The sequence below is a fragment of the Dasypus novemcinctus genome, chromosome 4 (genome assembly GCF_030445035.2).
Source record: "Dasypus novemcinctus isolate mDasNov1 chromosome 4, mDasNov1.1.hap2, whole genome shotgun sequence".
NCBI lineage: Eukaryota > Metazoa > Chordata > Mammalia > Cingulata > Dasypodidae > Dasypus > Dasypus novemcinctus.
In genome coordinates this window covers 65,019,491-65,043,566 of record NC_080676.1, presented here as the reverse complement: position 1 = coordinate 65,043,566, position 24,076 = coordinate 65,019,491, and the positions used below count along the sequence as shown (strand labels likewise).

The 24,076-nt window shown below is 37.3% G+C and overlaps 1 protein-coding gene across 4 annotated transcripts in view; it reads right to left on the bottom strand.

The window, feature by feature from the left end:
- Window positions 1-24,076, bottom strand: part of TP63 (tumor protein p63) — a 97,157-nt gene that overhangs the window by 56,338 nt on the left and 16,743 nt on the right. For all 4 annotated transcript variants that reach the window (XM_023592043.2, XM_071214682.1, XM_071214683.1 and 1 more), the window contains exon 2: window positions 22,419-22,673. In XM_023592043.2, coding sequence (XP_023447811.1) covers window positions 22,419-22,673 — 255 coding nt within the window. The remainder of the gene's footprint in view (window positions 1-22,418; window positions 22,674-24,076) is intronic.

Sequence of the window (24,076 nt, the reverse complement as noted above, 5' to 3'; positions counted from 1 at the left end):
CAGTAATAGACACAAAGTAATGAAAATTAGGATACTGGTTGGGAAGACCCTGCTTTCAAGGGTCACTCATTCCTGGACCCTTCTGTTCTTTATTTACTAGGTGATTCTAGGACTAAAGAGGTTATGCAATTCTGCAACCATAAAATGGGAAAATTATCCACTGCCTTGCAGAATTGCTGTACAAATCAGATGCCAAAATATAAAGTGCTTTGTGGAATTCCTGCCCTGAAACAGATGCTCAATAAATGGTAACTACCGATCTCAGCTACATTGTCTAAATTACAGGGCTGGTTATTAGTGTCAACTCCTGCCACCATAACACCAACACAGGAGAATAAACATCACCATATCTAATGCCAGAGATAAAAACTTAAGTCAAACATAATGTTACCGGAGAAAATGAAGGAAGGAGCAAACAACCTTTTATTCTACCTTTCATTGCTATACCATCTCTGTGACTTTTGGTTTTGGCTGGTGAGCTGTCTCTAGAACTATTGTATCTGAGTTGACATATACTGAGGAGGGTTGGCCCAGGGCAGCCTCCTTGGATTGAGGACTTTGGCTTGAAAAGCTGTCTATCTACCAGTCTCTGGAGTTAACTACAAGACTAGTAAGCCCTTCAAGTCCTATGCAGAGAACTCTGCACTTTCATGTTTTCCATTAGCTGGTCCTAGTAAAACCCAATGAAGAGAAGAAATTAAAGTGTCCACATCACCTGAAGATCTATTTCCCTCTAATGGGAACATGAAAGCTTTCATGGTACTTCAAGTTTCATGCCAAAAATGTAAATGCCAGCCCTGTATGTTGTAAATCAAAACCTACTCATTGGTCAAATGCCCACTGCTTTAATTAGAGTGTTCATGAACCAGAAATAAGATCACAAAGATGGAAGGGAACAGATTCCTAGCAGATTCACACTGCTATGGTAAAACGAGCACCTGACCAGAAAATCAGAGTCCCAGCTCCACTACTTAGTAGCCTAGATCTCAGGCTTGTCACTTTACCTTGTAAGCTTCAGTGTCCTCCACTGAAGATGATAACAGTAAGCTTGGAGTGTTGCCTTGAAACTCAAATGATATCAAGGAAATGAAAGTGTCCTGTACATTAGGAACGTATAAATCAAACCAGTACTTAACAAATAATTTTATAAACACCTTCAAAGTGAATTGGGAAACTTTCTGCCTGCTCAAACTATCCTCTAAAATGTATATTTATGTAAACCAATTGAATGAATGGAAGATAAATAATAAATCTATTAAAACTGATCAATTAATAAAATAGTAAAATATAATTAATTCAAAATAAAAATAACCAATTCAAGTGGAAATATTTAAAAGACTCAGAAACATCTCAGGGAATCAACGGATGTCCAGGAACAAATTTAAATAGCTGTCCTCTATGTTCAAATTATAAGGAGTTTTGTTATTGTGTTCACAGTACAAACCTGTTTGCATCTAACTGAGAACCCCTATTGCTTTTCATTTCACAGGAAGTTGGCAGCATTGCCTGGGAAGGAAACCACACAGGGCAACAGACTAGGCTGCTCCTCTAAGCATTCTGGTCCATATCATCCAGTCAAAGTGGTGGGGGAATTTTACATTTTTTCCATTTCCCTAAAACTGTACTGGAGCAATTTACAGACAATGTTTACAAACCTTACTTCTACATGACTGTTTGGTGTTTAAATTGCTCTAGACCTTATAAGCAATGTTTATTCCAGTTTTACACATTCATTGTTTTATTCAACCAATGTTTACTGAATGTCTACATGCTCTTTCCCTCTTTCAAGTGTCCCAGAGAAATGTGTATTTATTTTTTTCTTGTGCTGCATATCAATTTTTTTTCCATTACAATTACATGTCTTCAGTGGTTTTCCCTGTCCAGAAATCTAGAATTTCTAAATGGAGACCTTACCTATCCATTGTTCACCCAAGTGGTAGGCATAATAATACAACAGTAACAACAACAAAATAGTATGCTGTATAAAGAGAAAAGACTCTTGTATAAAACAAGTAAATAAAAAAATTTGAGATTAATAACTGTATGATCGAGTCTGTGACACAAACTCATCATGAGAAAAAGATGATAATGGCTTCTTACTTTTTTAAATCAAATTGAAAATTTTCACCTAAATAAAATTAATCCAATTTCCAATGTTTCTCTCTATATTTATATATATATTTTTTATTTTATAGAATGAACTTTGTCCCTAACCGTTGCCATAAAAACTAGAGTTACAGTAAATCAAATTGACAGGTAGATGGTTTTTGTTTTGTTGTTTTTCAAACCCACAAGTTTATCAATCATTTGTATCAGGAATTGACACAAACTGCTGCAATGGCAGCTCTTCTACAATTTGTAAATGTCTAGCTTTATTTACTAACAAGATTCTCTTTACACACACACATACACACACACACACAAAGATTCTCATAGATCTAAAATCTTACCGCTAGATAGTCTTAGACTGTCTTTCTGTAAACAAGTTTAAAACTCTCACCAAAACCCCTCTTCCCTCATTCTTTTTTAATCCTATTAAATGGCCACTTGCCTCTCTCAAGAGATTTCCCTCAGAAATAGAGTCCAAGAAAATAAGGGTTGATGATGCAGCTAATATTTAATCAGTATTAATAACTTCCAAATTATATAAAGAAAGATTATTGCAAGTCAGATGAGATGTGACTGTGAAATGAGTGCAAATTTAATGCAGAAAATAGTGTATCCTGGTTGAAAAAAGTTAAGGTTACATTTTAGTTTGCTAATTAAGGGATTAAAAGGGCAAATATTTTAAGAAAACTGTCAGAGCAATAAAGAAATCTTTGACAGTTGAACTTAGTTAGAAGAGAAATGTACTAATTTTAAAGAAGCTGTTCCAAACATTGTCTCATTATAACTTTAAAATAACACATGTGCTCCTCTCAAGCTCTTCCATTCCTTCCCTTAAGGTCTGGGTCAAATAATCAGGTAGCAAAGAGGAAGTAGATTCTCTAAATACTGATAGTTGGATTCTAATCTATTTGTATGAATCTAGCCTTCAGAATAAATGCTCAAAGTTCTTAATCATTTTATATTTGGTTTCAGAGCTATTTCTGTACTACATTTCTCAGAAACAGCCTGCTCCAGGCAATAAAGTAAGAAGAAACACTTGATTTCCTGAATCTTCCTTTCATATGCTTGGAACTCAAGGCAAATGATTTACAAAGCCTTCCCTGTTGGTCCAATTTCTGTAGCTAGATTTAGTAATATTCTGTGTGTCAAGAATTTTGGATCCCTCTTTGAGTAGCAGTGAAAGTATAGTTTACCAATCCTAAATATACTTTGTGCCCAGGAAAAAGGAATGAAGAGATTTTATAACACAATTCACAAATATTAATTGAGGACCAACTATGGGTCAAAGCACAAATACATACTTCTCATCACCGATTTTGTGAAAATGGTATTGCTATTTAAGAGCATGCCTTTTTTTTTTCTTTGCATTATGTACAAAGCTGAAGTGAAAGATGCCTCCATTTTCATTGGGCCACTGTTAGGGCCATTATTTTCACCTCGTTAAAGGGCAACATTGCTCATTCTTATAATTAGAATCAAAAACAAGAAGAACCCTAAAAACTGAGTCTAATATCTTTCTTTCCTAGGTAAGAAAACTGAAGACCCAAAGTCCCAATAAGCAGAATGTCCTGGCCAGAGTCAACCAGTCAGTCAGTGGCACCTAGGCCAGAGTCTCTCTTCTTTGATAAGTAAAATTGCAACCCAAACATTTCCTATGCAAGGCAGAGCCAGAGAAAACAAAAAGTGTTCCTTTGTCTGGCCAGCTACACACCTGCAGGTCCTCACCTACACAAAGCACTACAACAGATAGCCAAGACTAATCCTAAGTGAAAAAAGTAAAGCATAGCACCAAAAATGTCCTCAAACGCTTGAAGAATACATCATTTGACTTGTTTGCTAGTGCAGTCCTGAAAATAAGTAGCTCAAAAATAATTGGGTCACTCAAGTAGTTGGATGCCTGCCTACCACATGGGAGATCCCAAGTTCAGTTCCCAAAGCCTCCCAAAAGAAAAAAAGACTCAAGCAGAAAGCAAGCTAGTGCAAACAATGGGGCCTGGGCTGGGGAGCAAGGAGGATGGGAATAAACAAAAGAAATCATAAAAAAAAAATAACTATGTTCTACAACATGAGGAGTCAAAGCAACCTCAATTATGTGAAATGGGTGTCTATCTATGAATACATATTACAGATTGACCCAACCCCGGAGCCACTTCCATTTCCTTTGCCATTATCTTTTCCTTGAATTGTCATAATAGTCTCCTAACCAGTATCTCTGCTTTTGTCTTTCCACTCCTGCAATGCTATCAGTTGTCTTTTTCCAATAGAAATATGATGACCCTCCATTCCCATGTACTAAAGACACTTCCATGCTTTCTCAGTGCCTGAAGGATCAGAACTAAACTCTCTGGGATGATATTTAGGTTTTCCTTAATCAGGCTCTGTTGACTTATTTTCAGCCTCATTTCCTGCTTCTCTCCCTTTTCCCCAAACAAGCAGTTCAAGAATATCAAACTGTTTTCCTACTCTTAGACTTAAATAAAATGTTCATGACCCCATGCCTTTACTCACCCTAATCCCTTGTATCCAGAAGTTTCTTTCTCTTTTCCGCTTCTTACAAGACCCTACACATCTTTTGAGACTCAACTTAAAATGCTACCTCCTCTGTGAAATGAGGCAAATCAGTCTGTTTTTGGTGCTGCAACCCCACTTCATTCAGACAAGGAATATTATGACACATGTTTTCTAGGGTCTGTTATATGTGCCAACCCTAATCTACAGAAATGAGAGGTCAAAGCTCCTGCTTCTGAGGACAGAGTAATGGGAAAACAGGAATATCATATATACGTAGTGCAATGAATGTAAGAGGAATTACTGAGTATGTGCATGTGGGGAGAGGGGGATGGCCAGGGAAGGCTTCATCTACAATTACTGCTTCAAGTGAGTCTTAAAGGATGAGTAGGAGTTTGCATGGCAGACAAGAATGGTGGCTGGCTAGGGGGGCATTCCAAACAGATTAAAGCACCTGTCACACTGAATTACAGCTAAGCTTATCAGTTTTCCCTGATAGAGTGTGAGCTCTTTGAAGAAGGGCTAACTGACCGATTTATGAATATGATTACCCTACAGCATCTAGATCTAATAACCACAACACTATTTATCAAGGGCCTGCTCAGTAGCAGACAATGAACTAGGGGCTTTATGCGCTGAATGCTCAACAAGCTGCAAGAGAAATTATTCCCACTGATAGAGGAGGAAACTGAGTCTCAGAAGGGTCAGGTCACTTGCCTAGTCACCCTAGCTGGTAAATTGGGTCTGTCTCCAATGCATACCTTCCAGTGCTTAAGAAATGGATTTTCAAACTGAAGTTGCTATTCAGTGGATGTTAGCAATGGTGTTCTAATGTTCTGGGGCCTTCATCTTAACACAGGCATCTGAGATATAAGTGCACGTGCATAAAATAGAGAACTCACAGGCACCAGATGGGGGAAAACCATGATCAGTGTCCAATTTGATCACGCCAGTTTGTGTGGCTAGTAATTTTGATGCTTTGAGAAAGAAAAATTTAAAATACTTAAGGCAAAGCTTTTTGATACTGTTTCTTTTTCATCTAATTACTGAGTTTCCCAGACAGCTAGTATTTCTTAAAATTTATTGATAAAGGACCCTCTTCATCTTTTCATTTTGGTATTTTTTTTTTACTTGAGCCTGATTCTGTATAGCTTCTTCAGACTGTATTTTATTAATATTCTCTCAAATAAAAATTGAATATATCTTGGAATGCCAAGAGAAGTTAAAAATAAAATGAAAAATACATAGTCTCACTTTTAGAGAAACCCATTCTTCACATTTCGGGACCCATAAAATCATTTTGAAACTATGCATGAACAAAGGGAAATAAAATTTTTGTATGTGAACTACTGCCTTTTTTCAAGAAGCTGGTCAAATATCATCAACTTAGATTCATGTAAGCAACAAAATGCTTCTTAATTTTCTAAGTGTGAGGACAACATTTGTCCTTGCTACATATAGTACTTGTTGCTGGCTCAGCATATGAGGATTTGGATTTTTGGACTAGAAAACTTTAACTGTGCTAACTTCAGTTATGCGTGTTTAAAAGACTCATTTTACCAAAAAGAATTGGTAAACCTCAAGTTTCAGAAGTCTCCTCAATATTTTTTCTCACCATTCTGTATTCTTTTAGTACTCTCTGTGCCCTTTTCGCCATGTAGCTCATGCACTTCTGTGTAGAATGAAAAAAGAAGCAAGGAGTTGAAGGGGTGGTGCAGAGAGGAGGAGCTGCAGGAGCAGTAGGGAAAAACAGCATATACCCCCAACTTCCTTCCCAAAAGATGTGCAGAGAGGCAGATCATTGCCTAAAATATCACTATTTTCAATGCACATAGATTTAGGAAGGCACATTGTTAATGTCTATTTTTAAAAGTGAAGTACACTCCTCACTGACTCTCGCCCAGACTATTTCCTATTTTATATTCGTATGTAAACGTGTGTGTGAGAGAGAGAGAAGGAAGAGGGGGGAGGGCACATATGTGACAAATGTATATATGCGATATATGTTTATATATGTGACATAACATGTATATGATATATACGATATAGAAAAAGGGAGGAGGGTTAAAGGAAAATAAAATGTTATTGTTTAAGTGATTATTTAAGTTTAAACCCCTCATCATATTCTCTTCCAATTTTTTGTTTTCTTTTTGATAACTTTTTAATTACTACCTCTGAATATCTATGAGTAAATACCCAGGCCCTTCTCTTGCTACTCTACGTACAAAATTTCTATCACAAATTTTTAAAAACTTGGAAAGCAAAATTTCTTTCAGGTCAGCTAACAGGGAGGTGAGGATGCTCAACTACCACACCAGGGAATCGAGAGAGTCTACAATTGCAGGCAGGAGAATTCTATCCATCAGACGTGTGGGATCTAAGCCTCTTCTCGATTTGTAGGTGGAGTGCACATCACCATCCCAGGGTCCTCAGGATGGAGGAATAAAATATGGATTAGAGTGGACTTACTGATATTCTACAATAGAACAATTGTGACTCTAGCAATGAGGAAATTGTATCATTGATGTGGAGACAGTGGCTACTGGAGTTGCTGAGGGCAGGGAGAGGAAAGAAGAGATGTGATATGGGGGCATTTTCAGTACTTGGAGTTGTCCTGAATGATATTGCAGGGACAGATGCAGGACATTATAACCCACTGAATGGACTGGGGGAGAGTGTAAACTACAATGTAAACTATAGTGGTGTAGCAGTGTTCCAAAATGTATTAATCAAATGTGAAGAATGTGCCACCCTGAAAAAAAAAATAGGTGGATTCATACACTATTTCTAACATTCCTGGTGTTTTTATATCCACTACATATTGTCAAATTGACAACCATTTTTATACCACTTAGCTCAATGTTGGCACTGCCCAAACTCCATCAGGGTATATATATTCAATCACCATGATATTGATGCATATACTTGTTAAATGAAGAAATAACTTTTGAATGGGAATCTTCTAAAACGTTATAAATCTTTTGGGCCTTAGACATGTTTAAACAGGCACTGAAACACAAACAAGTCTTGGCCCTACCTCGTGCAGAATGGGTTAGTTACGCATGTTCTCCTGCAAGCTTCATCTTGCCTATTACAAGAACATTCATCTCCCAAACACATCATTTTGCCTACTTTTCCCAAAGCAAAACAAAACACACACACACTCACACACACATACACAAATCACAAGGGCTTTTGTTTTGTTTTTTATGAACTCTTAAATAAGATCTTTACGTTAGTCTACATCTTTACAGAGGAGAAGAACCAAACATCACGTTTCCAAAAGGCCACTCTCTGATGATGGCTTGGTTTGTTTTTCCTCTGCAAAAGCAGTGACGATAGGGGAGACTAATCTGCATCTCCATTTTTCCTACCTACAAAACTGATGCCTGGGCCAGCACTAACTCATAAAGCTGGAGACGTTAGCTCATGGCAATGATTCAGCCATGAGAACTCTGAAAGGGCTTCTTCTCTCACTGGTGCTTCAAGGGAAAAATCAGTTCCCGGAAGGTATGGCTGATGACTTAGGTATAGGTATAAATGTCTCTGTGATAAAGTACTGTGAGAAATGGGCAATGCTACAGTGTGACAGCAGCCAGCCACCCTCATGGGAAAATAACTGTCTCCAGAGGAAAGCGGATAGCAGCTTCAAAGCATGTTAGACACCCCAGCTGGAAGAGTATCACGGAGGGGCCCTTTTCTCCCAGGGCCAGCTATTGCAGGAAGCCCAGGAGAAAGGTGTGAATTCTATTCTATATACTACTTTGGTTTCTCCTCAGAGAAAGAGTAAAGGCAGAGGTTCAAGTGTTTAGAAGCTAATAGGCTTTTGGCTTTTATTATCAGTATGAGAGGAAACATGGTAAGAAGTTTTGAAATAGGCTGGATAAGAATCATCTCATGCAACTAGTATCCTCTGCTTGGACCCTGGGTGAAGGGTACAAATGCTGATTTTGCTAGAGGAAACTGCACAAAGACAGTCTTCCTAGTTTACAAACCACTTTCACCTCATTATCTTATTTGATCCTCACAACAACCCTGTAGGGTAGATATCATTATTCTCCTTATAAAGATGAGAAAACCAAGGAAGCAGGAAGATCCCCCCTAAAGGCATATGAACCTTTACTAACAGATCTTTACTAATAAACCAGGCTCCCTCTGGCTCTCCTCTTCCTCCCTGACTTTCTCTCTCAGTCCTGGAGGCCATGACTTCAGTAACTGACTCTTGCCTTCTCATCGTGGTACTTGCATAGCAAGTGCACTGTATCATGGCTTGACTGTTCAGTCCCGCCATCTCGTGTCTGCACTAACATGGCAATTTCCAAACTGCTCTCCCTTACCCCAACACACCTCCAACCAACTTCCACACTGTCAGAATAGTTTGCTTCCAGTACAGATCTTGAGTTCAAAAAGCACTCCATTAGCACACGGTCCTAGTGATAACCTAGTCGAAATGCCTTAACCTGGAAAGGCTCAGCCCATCCTTCCTTTTGAACCTTATCTAATGCAGTTTCCAATACCAGACTTCGACTTCAAGCAGAATGGTGGAGTCGCTGTCTTGGAAGAGGACAGCAGGCTTGCCTCTTGGTTTTTACTTAGGCTGCTCCCACTGCCTGTCTGGAAAGTTCACTCTCCTCTCCATTTAGCCAACTGCATGGCATGGAGTAAGGAATTGCTGCCCTCCTCTATTTTCAGCTAGAAATGGCTTCTGTTCTGGATTCATGGAATTTGAAATCCAGAGGGAGCGTTAGAGGCCACTTGATTCATTCTTGCATCAAAAACTGGAGTCAAGTATCCCACCTCTCTTTTCACAATCTCTAGTGTCTTAGAGTGCAATGTATTCCAGGCACAGAGAATGCTGACAATCCTTTACTTTGAGCTGGAATCTGATTCCCTGTGAATTCCTTTCTTTTGGGAAATTATGCTCTCTAGAGCAATCCAAATAAGTCTAAAATATGGCCAGTTTCAGGAAAGCAGGCAATAAAGAAGCACTACACAACTGATTAACAGTATCACCATTCCATAGTATGGATCCTAGTTCTTTTGGGTTAAGGATGTAAAAAAGAATATCACCAAAATTAAAAATTTAAAAAACATTTTTTTAATTAAAAAAAAAAAGGAATATCACCCGATGTTCTCTCTCAGGTACTTTATCTCAAAGTTGTGCTTCTTAAATTGGGTTGCTTGTATATTGGAAGTATACAGGTACTCTGCCTGGGAGTAACTCAAAGCCATAAGAATACTCATTTTCCAGGAACTTCAATTTTAATGACTTTAAAAAGGGGGTGAGAAATATTTACATCTAAATATACATTATATTAAAACACAAAATTGAAATAGGTTTTGCAGGGGGAATAAAAAGCCAGAAACTATACGCTTTGCATGGGCCACTTCAGAGTATACCTTCAAGATGCCCAAAGGTAGCCAATCATTTTTCCTCTGCTTCTAATCGGGGTAAAAGTTTTTGAAGTCCTGTTTGAATATATCACTTCCACCACATAATGGAAGGCTAGGCACCAGAAGCTAGAGCAATTACATGGAAGGGATTTCCCACTATCATTCTGAGGGAATCTGTGAGTCAGGCAGGTTTAGTTTAAATTCTAATCCTAAATCTACCATCCACCCTAATAAAAATAATGAATTTCCAGGCACTGTACTAGCCACTTTGCATTCCTTATCTTTAGTCCTACCAATAACACTGCTACCTAAAGGAGTATTATCCACATTTTAGGGATGAGGAATCTGCCTTAGAGACCGTGACTTGTCCAAGACCAGATAAACAGAGGTGGAAGTCAACTCCGGTTATCTGGACACAAAGCCTGAATCTTTCCCCTCTACCACCCTGCCTCCTCAGGATTTTTGTTTGTCCTTAAGTAAAAGAACCCCTGCTTTCAATAAGAGCAAGGATGTGCTAGATAGCTAAGCACTAAGATAAGCCACAATATTTGCAACCTTCATTCTCGCAAGATAACTAAAATAATACATAGTAGTCATCTCCTATGTTTTTACAGAGTTCTGTGTTTTATATTGCATCCTGAAATTTAGCATTTGAAAAGAAAACATTTTAATTTGAAATCAGGAACTTACAGAGAGGAGATGATTCCTTTTTCTGCTTAAATGTTTCAACATATTGCATTTTCTGTTTCTGGAGTCTAAATTCCGATGTCAAACAAATTAAGAAAGCAATAAATTAGGAGCTAAACTATGCCCCACAACCATATGCCCAAGTGACAACTTCAAAACAAAATTTCCAACCATTTATAAAAAGAAAATCTGTTAGATTAGGAAAGCTTGTGAGGGAGCCTTAGAAGGATTTAACCTCTCACTGTTCATGTAACAGTGTGGGCAGATCCCAGAGAAAATATGTCCATTCAAATTCCTCCCCTTCTAAGTGGCTTTGTCCAGAACCATCCTTCCTGTAGTGAACACAGTTGACCTTCTACTGAGACTGGTGACAAAGTACCCACAGTCATTTCTTTGTACATGTGGATACTCACTGGGATTTCAGTAGTCACTGGGACCTTCAAAAGCAAATGGGATGAACATCAGAATCAAATCTAAAAGACAGTTCTGCATGACTATACTGGTTCATTAAATTAGACACTAATTAAAGAAGTAAGTATCTTGAATGAAACTGCACACCTATGAAGTATAACTGCAGCTACTATACACAGAGAAAGGGCCTTGAAATTATGTTGCTTACATCTAGACAGGTATTTACGGAGAGCTTCTTCCCTGCAAATTGCAAAGCATTTTAGGAAATCAAGTAGAATTACATGTTCCCCATGTTCATTGAATAAGATCACGGAAATATTGTTGAAGAAAACGGGCAGTTCTCAAAAAGGAAAAGGCTTGCCAGGCAAAATAATTTAAGAAGTCCCCTTTGATAGCCTTTCTTTTCCTGAAATAACTCAGTAAACACCTCTAAGAAGACATCTGAAAGAAATACGAGTTATGCTCTCATATTTCGAAGCAAAAACATTCAGTAGACTATAGAATGTCTTAATAAAAGAAGTAATGATTTTGGATTGAAGTAAAACATTCCGTTTTAATTGATTTTACTCTCTTCTACAAATTAGAAGTCCATCTCACAAAAAATACCACATTGGAGCTACAAAAGTGTGTTAGGAAATATCCAAATAACAAATTTAAAGTGTGAACATTATACATTTGCAGAAAGATCTACTCACTATCTTCTAATACACCATTTCACTTTCTCTCTTTCCTATTCCTCCTTCTGATTATCATCTTCATATCTGTACTCCTGATTCCAAACAGCTTAACACTTGGGCAGAGGGGGGAGGGAGAAAATTCTATAAAAATTTAAATAAAGGACTGTTGCCGATACAATTCTTACATTAATTTACACCTATTGTGCAAACATTATGACTGAAAACCATGGCATACTCTGCAAAATTTCAATTCTGAAATATAAGTACATTGTAGAAAGTTATATAGATGGTTATTTATTTATTTCTTGAGTAGAAAACCAGACTGGGAAAAGTCCAGAATTGCTACTGGTTCATTGACCAAATCTACCTTCCTTTCTCTAGACCTCGGGTTCCCTGCACACAATTTGCCATGTAGTTTTTTTCAACAAAAAGATGCACAGAGGAGTTAGTATTTGTCAAATTACATCATGGTTCTCATACATAAAATATAAACACTTAAAAATATGCCTTTGTTATATCAACATACAAAAGTAGGCTGTAACCTTTGAAGACAGATAAGAGTTAAAGATCATCCATTGCCAGTGAGAAGCATGAAAGAAGAGTAGAAGCCTATATACTAAGTTATCTTATGATAACTCTTGGAAATTTACAATTTTATTTATAAAGGACACATTAAGGTAATATTAAAATAGTTATTTGCTAAATAGCTTGCTAAATTAAAAGGGAATAAAGTTGATTAAGGCATCTTAAGGTAGTGTGCAATTAATTATGCTTGTATAACCACTTCTTTTTACAAGACACATTCTAGGCATGGAGATAAGTAAAGGAGAAAGAGGTTACCTTCCCATGTGGTGTAATTCAAGACTAGATATTATAAGAACCACAGAGATACGTTTTTAAAGCATCCATTATAAAAGTGGAAGCATAGAAAAAGTTATTTCAAATTATTATTATGAAAATACTTTCTATTTTACCTGCTGGTCATTTTACCTTATCTAATTATCAACAACACATCATTTCCCAAAAGCCTTACCCACTAATTCCATGGTTTGTACAGAAAGGTTAGAAGAATGTGTGGAGGTGGTTAACTTGAATAGATAGAGTTCAAAGATAAGCAACAAACCCTGGGTCCCCAAATACTTCTACTGTCACTAAAGCAAAGGAGTAAATTTCTCCCCAATAGTACTCTAAGCTATTCTCATATCCAGCTGCCTTGGGGAATTTTGTACCCTCTCAAAACTGTTCTCCTTTGGGGATGAGTGCGGTAGGCCAGAAATGATTAAACACACACACACACACACACACACACACACACACACGAGCACGAAATTCAATAGGGTCATGATATTTTCTTTTTTTACCCCCTCATAAGCATAATCCCTGATAATACCTTCAAAATTTGATTCAATTTTATAAAATAAAAAACTGTTTATACTACAGAATGTTTGGATATCATTACTAGCAATAAGAATACAGTTCCCATAAAAAATTTTTAAGAAACATAGGCTTCTCAAATTGTTCCCTGTAAAACATATAAAAATTCAGGCATATCAAAATATTAATTAAAATGCATATTATAACAGCATATCAATTTTAGATAAACAAAGTTAATTAAAACAACAGTGAAAATTTTATATTATAAGTAAACTTGCTCATATATTTCAAGACATAAGCTATTTAAGAAAATTTTATAGGACTATGAGAATCATTTTGATATTTTAAATGATTACAGTGGATGACGCAATAACATCCTTACTCTTATGACATATAGTTAATCACGTCTATGACTTACTTGATGACAATTCCTTGGTCAAAATGTAATCCATAATTATAACATTCTTCTTATGGGAAAATGTTATTTGCTTTTCCAAGATTAAAAAGTAGTAAAAAAAAAAAAATGGAGACAATTTATATTAACTCCAGGGCTCCGTATTCATAAAGATGAATAGCTCAAATTAATACACAGGATGAAATAAAGTTGGGGAGGGCCTGGCAGAGGGGAGGAATATCTTTCTAGTTCAAATTTAATTACTGCAACCTATTTCCCTGCTATTCAACCAGAATAACATATTTATATTATATAACCATGTATTTTTTTACATTTTTAAGGAAAACATAGTAAATTTTATTTCCATGACTTAATAAAAACTATTAAAATTAAAAAGTATTTTATTAGTCCTGCTGAAATGTTACCAATAAAACAATGAAGCTCTTTAAAAAAGTTAACTGTTAACAGTTATAGGGCCCAATTGAACATATTTTAGTAAGATGAAATTTAACATCAGACAAATTACATAAATAGATTTACATTCCATATTTATGTCTATTATCTATATTGTTTTAGTCCATGCTTCCAGTAAATGGGAAGCTCAGAAAACTGCCTGAATTTTAAGCATGAATATGGTGTGGCATTCAAGTAGGTAATCTAAAAACAAAAACCAGGATAAGGCAATAATATGAGCCACAGTCTTTGACAGCCTGTCAGGTCACTTCTCAAATTCAAATGAGGACTTTCAAGTTAAGTAATCATTATTCTTCCTATTTAATACAACTTGGAAACTACTCAAAGAAAAGTAAAAAATTCTTTTGAAATGGTGTCTTCATCTTATTCAGACTTAGTGCAGATGGTACAAGTTAAACAGCACAAAAAGAAAAAGAAAAAACTTAATGAGTAACTCATAAAGGAGCTCCTGTTTGATCGATGAACTTGAAAACACAGCATTAACTCTCCCTAAAAAAAAACTAGAAATTATAATTCCCCGATCTTCAGACCTTTCTCGTGCATCAACAAGATGGCAAGCTATTTTTCTTTCAGTTAGAAACCATGAATCTTCATTATTAGATACAAAGTAAAATGAGAGAATTCATTTTACTTGAATAGTTAGGATCCTTCCCTAATTTACCTTGCAATAAAATAAATCTCGGATCTCTGGCTACTATCAAATTGTTTTTCAATTTCTGCTGGGGGAGCTATGATTGAGTTGTTGAAAGGGTCCTGCTGGGGGAGCTATGATTGAGTTGTTGAAAGGGTCATGATCATTATTAAAAGCCAGAGAGATCTGCCCCTAAGATCATGACCTTTAGGCCTCTGTGTGGCCTACAGCACCCCTTGTTCTAAAAACCATTCCAAGATCTACAAAACATCTGCAGGGTTTCAAAGGGTCTAGGCTTTCCTTTCTATTTTACAATAAATTCTTCTTTACCTCGAAGAGTTGGAAGTGCCTGGGCAGAAAACCTCTGTTAACTTAAGTCTCTTTTTGGTGACCGTGACCTGAGCAGAGGTACTAATTGCTGCTGATACAAAGCCATGAGGCTTTATTTTATATGAAATTGGTTTTACTCACACAACTGATGGCTAAACACCTTTCATGAGAAAAATACATCTTCTCTTCTCCACCAGGGTTGGGTGGGAACTATTTCACTATGTAAATGTCTATTTTGAGGGAATACAAACAGGAGAAGGAGGCTGAAAGCTTATATCTGGGAATATACCATGAGTGACAATCCCACAATAAGTGACACACATTATTCAGGGCTGATTATAAGTTAACATTCATTTTAAGAGATCTCAGTCAAGCTTAATGATATACTATATTTTTCTTGAGTCGTTAACAATTCTTATTCCATTATTCCCTGTTTATAGCTCAATTTCCAGGACATTTTTATTCCAATGTACTCTCTATGTGCCAATTTAAAATGAGCCATCAGTTCGTAAGATAAGAAAATTGATTTGGCGTGCTCTAAATCTCCTTAACCTTTTTTGATTATAGCTTTGTCAATGTCAAAAAGTTAATTACAGAGGTCCATACATTCTCTAATAATATAAGCAAAAACAAAAACAAAAAACCAAGAAACCCTTCTTCTTTGTCAAGGGACAACACTGCATATAATTAACTCTTTTATAAAATAATATTTTGTAAGAAAGAAAAAGCAAAAAGGTCATTATTGCAAGAAAACAAATGAGAAAAATCTACTCAATGCATCACTTACTTTTAGCAAACAGCTAATCTATACAACTTTTGAAAGTGATAGAGAAATATTATTTCTGAATGAAATATGTCTACTCATAACCCTCTCTCTTAGATGCTTGCTCCAGCTTCCGGTTATTGCATTTAAACTTTAAGTAATCTTTTACTTGTCACTATTAACATGTGGCACATGACTACATTCAGCCTACCTATCGTTTTGTATGGACTGTAGTGTTTTACAACTTAAAATTTTTTTTATTATTATCATTTGAAGATACAGAGCAATTACATGCAAATTCAGGTTTCTAGGTGCTCTTGAAAAATTAATCTTACAATCCTAATCGACTTTCCCACATTTCAACAGGCTGGCATTGCAAAGCAGGTACCCCTGTAGACAAGTATATGAGCTCATACTGCTGCAGTCCCCATGCTCATCTTTTCACTAATTTATGCAAACTCCCTAGCCTGACTGACATTAGAGTTTACCACCTCTGATGTAACCCAGTTCTAGTCAAAGTGATGGGTTAAATGAAAGGGGACAGATGATTTGATTCCTGTTCTTGATGGGAATTCCCATCAGGATAGATTCAAATTATCCTCTCCAGATTATTAAAAATTCTTTCAATTAACCAGGAAAGCTCACCTACAATAGAAAAATAAGATGTTGAGTGGTTGGTAATAACTACAGAACCAAACTAAACTGATCACTACTAATGATAACACAAGTGAAGAAGAAAGAGAGGGAGGAGGAAGAACAGAAGGTGGTGGAGGAAGGAAGGGAAGAAAGGAGGAGGGGAAGGAAAAGGACGGGGATAAAGAACAAGAAGATGAAGAAAAGGGAAGAAAAAGGGGCTTTTTGCTATTTTTATTTTTACAGTAGAAAAGAAATGCAAACTTTATTTAAAATTTTATTTCTTTTGAATCAGTAGTCAGTTTGATTAATATTCAGATGCAATGAATCAATACCAAGATTTTCCTTTTAAATGGAAACCCTGCAGTACGTTCAATAAATCACACAGAATACTGTGGTGGTTGATAAACAGGAGATTAGGCGCAACTGGTTTATCACAAATACATTACCCAAGAGTCAATCTAAACAATTCAGGACAAATATGCTGATTAACTTATTCTGTTCTGGACTGGGGGCAACACATGCTCAGAATGCCTTAAAGTGGAAAATCATTTTTAAATCTAAAGCCTATAGTTAAACAAATAACTTGAACTATCACCAAGAATCTTTGAGCATTTTTTAAATCACATTTTTACTCAAAACTCTGTGCACTAAGAATTAGCATGCATAACAAGCCAATGTGCTCAATGTTATTAGGTTCCTCATAATGTGAGGGCATGAAAGGCCCCCCTATATATTCCTTAGATGATTCACAGAACAGCTATGCAACGAGTGAAAATAACCTTGTTATGATTACCAGATTTGTCACTGACAGGAGCCAAGTCTGCTGACATCTCTCTTGTCCCTCATCAATGAAATATATAAGTCACTCAATTGCAAGGGTAGCTCCAGCCCCAGTAAAGGTCACCCTGGAAGGGGAGAAGTGCTTCCTTTGTGAAAGGAAGCTGATAAATCATGTTCACTATTAAAAAGTTGGTCTGTACATCCTGTCCTTTTGATGGGCTATTCTTAAGAGTCTCGAGATTCCAGAGCCTCATGCAATGGGCTCGCTTGCATTACATTTCTGCAGAGCTGGCAGCCTTATTCTGCAGTCTTATATTACAGGTAACCTGATGACAAGGAGGGTGGGCGATGGGCAGCATTTCAGGCAGTCTGCCTGCACAGCCAAGGGGAGAGAGCTTGCAACAGGCTGATATGCTGGGATTGAAGAAGCTCTCTGGGGAACTGCCTGTTCCCCTTTCAAACGCCACTTCCCTAATCTCTGCACTTGCTCAAATGAAATTCTTCAAAGCCCTGAACCCAACACGAAGCTGGCATGATTAGACAAGGCAAAGGAAGAATGCTTTTCATAAATCATCGGTGGAGAGAGAAAGGCCCAAATTCATAACTCATGGACAGTTACCATTCAGGGTCAGAACTGAGGGATACTCCTTGGAACTATAACAGTTTTCTTGTCCATGGAGGAAAAAAGTGTTTCTTAATCTTTATTAAGGTTCTACCACAAATAGGGCAGTAGTGGACAACAGGCCATGGTGCTTGTCCTACAAAACCTTGTAGGGAGAAAAAACAAGTAGCAAAATTGATCATACATCCCAAGTGGAAGGTCATTAACTCAGTCTGAGCATAATGGAAAAAACTAACCTGAGGATTCTCACAGAGCACCAAGCATTTGTTCAGCGAGAGTATTGTATGTCATGGGTTGTGGAAAAGCAGCTCTCAGACTAATACAGTAATTCACAGTGGCAAACTACTGGTGAGTGAGACCCATGATGCCAGCAGACTAGCATATATTCACAGAGTTTTCACTTCTAGTGTCCAACACAAAGAAAGCACTGCCCCCAGAAGTGGTGTTTGTTACAGGTACTCTCAATTCCCAAGTAAGTGCCACAGAAAGCTTATTTTTTTTTCCTCATCAGCAACTCCAAAATTAGGATGTGTCAATACATGATTCTTTTTATTGGTCATGTAGTATTTTGTTACATGGATATACCACCATTTATTTGATTAGTTCTCCACTAGTGAGAGTTTAGGCTGATTCTAGTACTTTGCCACTACAAATTACTATGACAGCTTCTTAATAAGCAAGACTTACTGTTATCCTTCATTTGTCGAGGAGAATTCAGAAAGTCAACCCCATAATTGGCGTAACAGATTGAAAACTGAAGAATAAATACCTTATGTCAACAGGTCCTTAAATCTGCAAAGGTCCTTTCCTTGTGTGGGCAAGGAGAGCCTGCACATACTTAGGCAGGTTTAGGAAAGCAGCACAGCGGACCAGCAGAAGTTTGCATTTGAGAGAGCCTCTTTCTGTCTCATGACACCTGGTCATATATTTGGATAGTGGATAGTGTCACAGTCCCTTGGGGCTTCAGTGTGCAGGCTAATAGTCCCAAAGCAAGTAATTAATTAAATAATTACTTACTGTATTAGATTAAACCCACAAAACAATGAGATTCAAATTCGGACTCAATAAAACTCATGTGCCTATAACTAGCCAGGTGCCTTTAAGAATATGTCATCAATCTTCACCATAAAGAAAGCATGAAAATTCCCATTTGTAGGTGAGGAAAGTGAAGTTAAGACGCACTACGTTTGGGGGGAAGGTGCCACATACAGCCAGTAAATTTCAGGGTTGAATTCTGCACCTAAATTTCTTATTATCTCCAAACTACCATTCTTTGAATGATCCCATGGCTGATGATTCCTAACTGCAATACTAACCAGGACTTCATTATTTTAAATGATAGGCTTTTACCGGTAGTGTCAATTAGACTGTGGAAACAGGAAGAAAATCAAACTAAATCCTAAATAGTTAAGTGTGTGTGTGTGTATGTGTGCGTGTGCTAGTTCATGTGAAATACAGAATATGGAAAAATGTTATCACACTTCACTTTATTTCACTGGAAGAAGTTTAAAATAAATACCACATTTTTATGGAACTGGTAACGCAATCACATTCACAATTTGAACCACAGAAAAAGCAAAGAAAAATGCATAAAAGGTTCAAATAAATTAATTATCTTTTGACAGCAGTTCTGAGTAAAACCAGAAACTAAAAAGAACTCAACACGAAAGGATGACAAGTGATAAAATGGTACTAAAAAGGTTTGTATTAAAGAATTTTAAAGAATTACCACAAGGAGATGCAATAAAAGTGGCCTTCCGCTAATGACAGCTGGTTCTGCTGTTTCCAGTCTGTGAGAAGTTTTAAAATATACTGTTTTAGTTTGAAAAAATTGCTTTAAAACGCACAGATGCCTAAGAGATAGAAGCTGTGTAGGCTTGACATAAAAGAAGTCCTCCATCAGTTGGGCTTCAGGTATAAGAGACTACCTCCTTACTACACCAGCTACAGTGCCAGCTGCTATATGTCACTGCCTTCCAGCAGTCAAGAGGAGAGAGAGTCTAGGTAGGATGGTGGAAAGATTTGCAGTGGGAGTGAAGGGGGCCTAGCGTGGCTATTAACCAAGTAACCTTTACTTCTTGGTGTTTCCTCATTGATAAAGTTGGGGATAACTGCCTTGGCTATGAAGCTCAGTTAAAACTATGGTGGAGAAAACACCTAAAAATGTGAAGTGATATATATATATGTGTGTATGTGTATGTGTGTATGCATGTGTGTGTGTATGTGTGTGTATGGGGATATATAGTTTTTCTCAAAGTGTTAGCTTCCACTGTGCAGGGGTCAGAGGCTAAGAACATCTTTGTAGGTGATCTCAGAAGTTACTCAGACAAGGGCTCAGGTGTTCGAGATTTAGAAGAAATGCAACTGGGCCTGAAATAAGCCTGGTTGTTAACAAGAAAGAACTTCAGTAAAAATATAAATACCATGCAATAGGATAGTAAGATAGAATGCTCATCTAATTCAACCACCTTATTCTGTAAATTCTCTACGATCTACTGTAGGCAATTGAAGGGAAACCCAAAGAAGGCAGAGCAGCTTAGCCAATGTCACTCAGTTAATGACAGAAAAACATCCACTTGACTCGTAAGTCATTCTGAAAAGTTTCTATGCTGATTAATTTATATTGTCATCTCACCTTAGGAAAACAAAGTAGGTTCAGTGACTGAATTCTAAAAAGAAGAAAAACTTGTCTAAAGTTGTACAGCTGAGCAAGACTAGAACCTAACTTTTCTGGTGCCCAAAAGTTATCTTTTCCCATGAGCACACTGCCTCTTTTTCCCGTGTACTGATATTAGTGTTGTCACATGTAAGGACATTTTACCAGTGTACTCCAAACCAAAACTCTGACTTCTTGTTCATCCTACAAGGAGGCTTTGAGTGGGGAAAGTTTAGAATTGTACTATGTATGAGGATTGTGGGAGGAGAAGAAGGAAGGAGTAAGATTAATTTAACATTATACTTACATCAAGCCCCATCTCCATGACCATTTAAAGGGAAGTGATTAATCATTCAGTGGCTCCAAACACACCCAGCATCCCCTCAGCCACACCTGCTAGTAACATAGAGGAGCACTGACTGCGACTGCCAACCAAGAAACGATTAGCCTTGAAGATCAGTGACTGTAAATGTCACGTTGTTGACCACTGTTCTAAGACAGGTTTGCACTCCATTTAGAAAGCATTTATTCTAAAAGGTTCTTCAGTTATTACTTAGCCCTATTACGTAAGGCCTATAGAATTTAGGTTTACTCACCTGTAGTATCCATCTCTAGAATTATAAATATAGAGACACTAACAATTATGCAATTGATAACACATGGGGAGAGACTAAGTTTTAACCTAAAAACTACTTTATGATTGAACTATTAGCCATAAGATAACTGCTTCTCAAACTGTGAAAAGAAAGCACTAAAATAAAACTAATATTTAAGCATGTTTGGGACATCTTGGCGTGAAATGGTGGAAAATGAAACAAAAGACAAAACCTAGTAGAGAGGGCAGAAGTCAGAAACTGGTCCAGCAATACAGAAGCCTCTATAACTTTAGGAATATTACTTAATCTCCACCTCTTGAACCTCCCTCACTAATAAAACAGGAATTATAAAACCTCTCCTACCTACTTCACAGAGAGGTAAGGTAAAAATGATGGAACAGATATGAAATTATGATGGAATATAATAAGTGATAGGAATGAAGATTATTTTTAAAACTGTGTATAACTGGGTTAAAGCCGCTAAGGAACTAGACAAACTACAATGTATAATATAAAATAGAAATGCTTTCCAAAGAAACCCATTTGTCCAAGGGAAAAAACTGTTTAATCAAATTCTAGAGCTACTTTTCAGCAAGATAATGATATTTGGAAGCATTTCCATATCCATGCAAACTTTAAATTGTTTGACAATGGCATACACTTTGGTCTTCTTCATTCTTGACCTACCTGTTAAATCCAGTCTTAGAAATTTCATGCTATAATACATTACAAAATAAACCTTTACATAGAATAAACACTCTTACACCTTTTTAATTTTTGAAAACATTTTCCTGTTTTCACAGAAAAGTCATATATGGAAAAAAATTTCTCCCCAACATTTTAAATCAGAATCTCTTTGAACTTGTTCAAGGCCCTGATGTGTAGTTTTAAAGACTTTTTATGATTCCTTTGAGACTACATGCGTAAACAATTTTAGCTGTGACTTAATAAAATGAAATTTCTTATCTTATCACACTGTAATGTGACATTTACTTCTTCAAAATAATGAGCCTCAGAAAGACTCCCCATTCTGGGAACTGTAAACAGATATCCTATGATAATGCTACTTTCAGTTGGCATAAGACTTTACAGGCTCCAGACAGGAAACATTGGCTGAAATTGCTGTCAGCTGGCTAAAACTCAGGTCTTTTAATTTCTACATCAGGTCTTCTCCAACTAAATGACACACTCTGTCGCTCTGGTTCAGTGTTAAAATATCTAAGACAAATTGTGCCGGTGGGGTGGAGAAGACAAGAATTTCACCATTGAATTCAGGTCTCTAGGCTTAGGGGAGGAGAAATCCCTTGGGGGTGATAGAAGGCCATCCTTGTACTTGGGGGAAGCCTTAGTGGTGTGTCTGTGCCCGGTGCCCTTACCGTCCAGGTGGCCGACTTAGCCGTGCTCGACTGCTGGAAGGACACGTCGAAGCTGTGCGGGCCCGGGTAGTCGGTGTTGGAGGGGATGGCAGGCGATGGCGAGAGGGCATCAAAGGTGGAGCTGGGTTGCGCATAGGGCGAGGGCGCAGTGACGCTGTTCTGCGCGTGGTCTGTGTTGTAGGGGCTGGTGGATGAGGAACCGTTCTGAATCTGCTGATCCATGCTGTTCAGGAGCCCCAGGTTTGTGTACTGTGGCTGCAGGATACCCAGAAACCTGACGTTAGCCATTTAAGCCACAGATCATTGCTCCAAAAAGGGCATTATTTGGTACAAGTTGACAGAAACTGAATTCAGGTCTGTAACACTTCATATCTCAGGTAAAATAGCCAATTTGTGATTCACAGAGAAGTGTGTGTGGGCACGAGATAAAGACCTACCTTCACAGATCACACAGCTTTTTCATGAAGTTTTTGAGACTATGGTCATTTCAAAAGCATTTGAAAGTAGGATAGGTGTCTTATTAATACACTGGACAAAAACTATCCAGTGCTCAGTGGCTGCTCAGGAATTTTTAAAAAATAAATGAATGCTGTTTTTCTCCACACAGCCCCCCCCCAGCCCTGGTATTTAGAATGAGAAAGACCACCTGGTAGACTTGTCCTACAGGAGATTTACACATCAAAGTGTGGTATATGGAGAACAATGAGATGACCACCAAGTCCCCTTTCACCCAATAACGCTATATCCTGTCCCAGGGTGCCAGCAGTACCCCCAGGGAGCTAGTTTCATAAAGACTAGAGAAGCATGGTAGCAGTGTTAGGGTGAGTCAACTGCATATGGAAAAAAGTAGCGTGCTGGTGTATTACCCAAATATGGTCTATTTTTAAAAAATCTGTTCCTTCATTTTCTTTTCAGCTATTTATTCTTTTTTCTGGAGCACAACATGTAAGAGGAAGACCATGTGGGTATCAGTAAAGTTTATACTTGGTATAATTCAGAAGTACATTAGCTCATGGAGCATTTTCCAGATGCTTTTGCGTCTTCTATGTGAATGGACCTGAGCACAGGGTAGGGGCTCAGTAAAATGTTTATGAAACACATGAATTAATTTATTCTTATATAATCTGCAGCACACTTTGACAGTATTACTATCAGAGAAAAGAAGTGATTTGTCCAGGCATTGGCTAATTGGAAAGAGTGAGGATTTTGAAACCAAATATTTTGGTTCCAAGTTCAGGCCCGTGTCTACTGCATCACAGCTGTTAGCCTGACCAGAAAAATCAGGCTGGTCACTCCAAAACCCAAGTCAAACCTAACACATTTCCAGGAGGGGCAACCAGGCTTTGATACAGCTTTCTCTTAGTGAAACCTTTTTGGAACATGGAAATATCATTGTTTTTTCCGGTAAAAGAAGGAGAAGAAAAATCAAACTCAAAAAAAAGGGGAAGGCAGCCCTATTGGTACATATTTATAAAGAAAATCTTCCATAGACATAACTCTGAGACTCCCAGACTAAGTAAAACGATGGAGAAGAACAAAGAATGAGGTCTCAAGAGAAGTTTAAATTTAAGTTTAATAAAATTATTTTTTAAATTTTAATTATTTTACATGAGCAGAAAAATGGACCCTGTCATTCCATTCAGTCCAGAGACCATCTG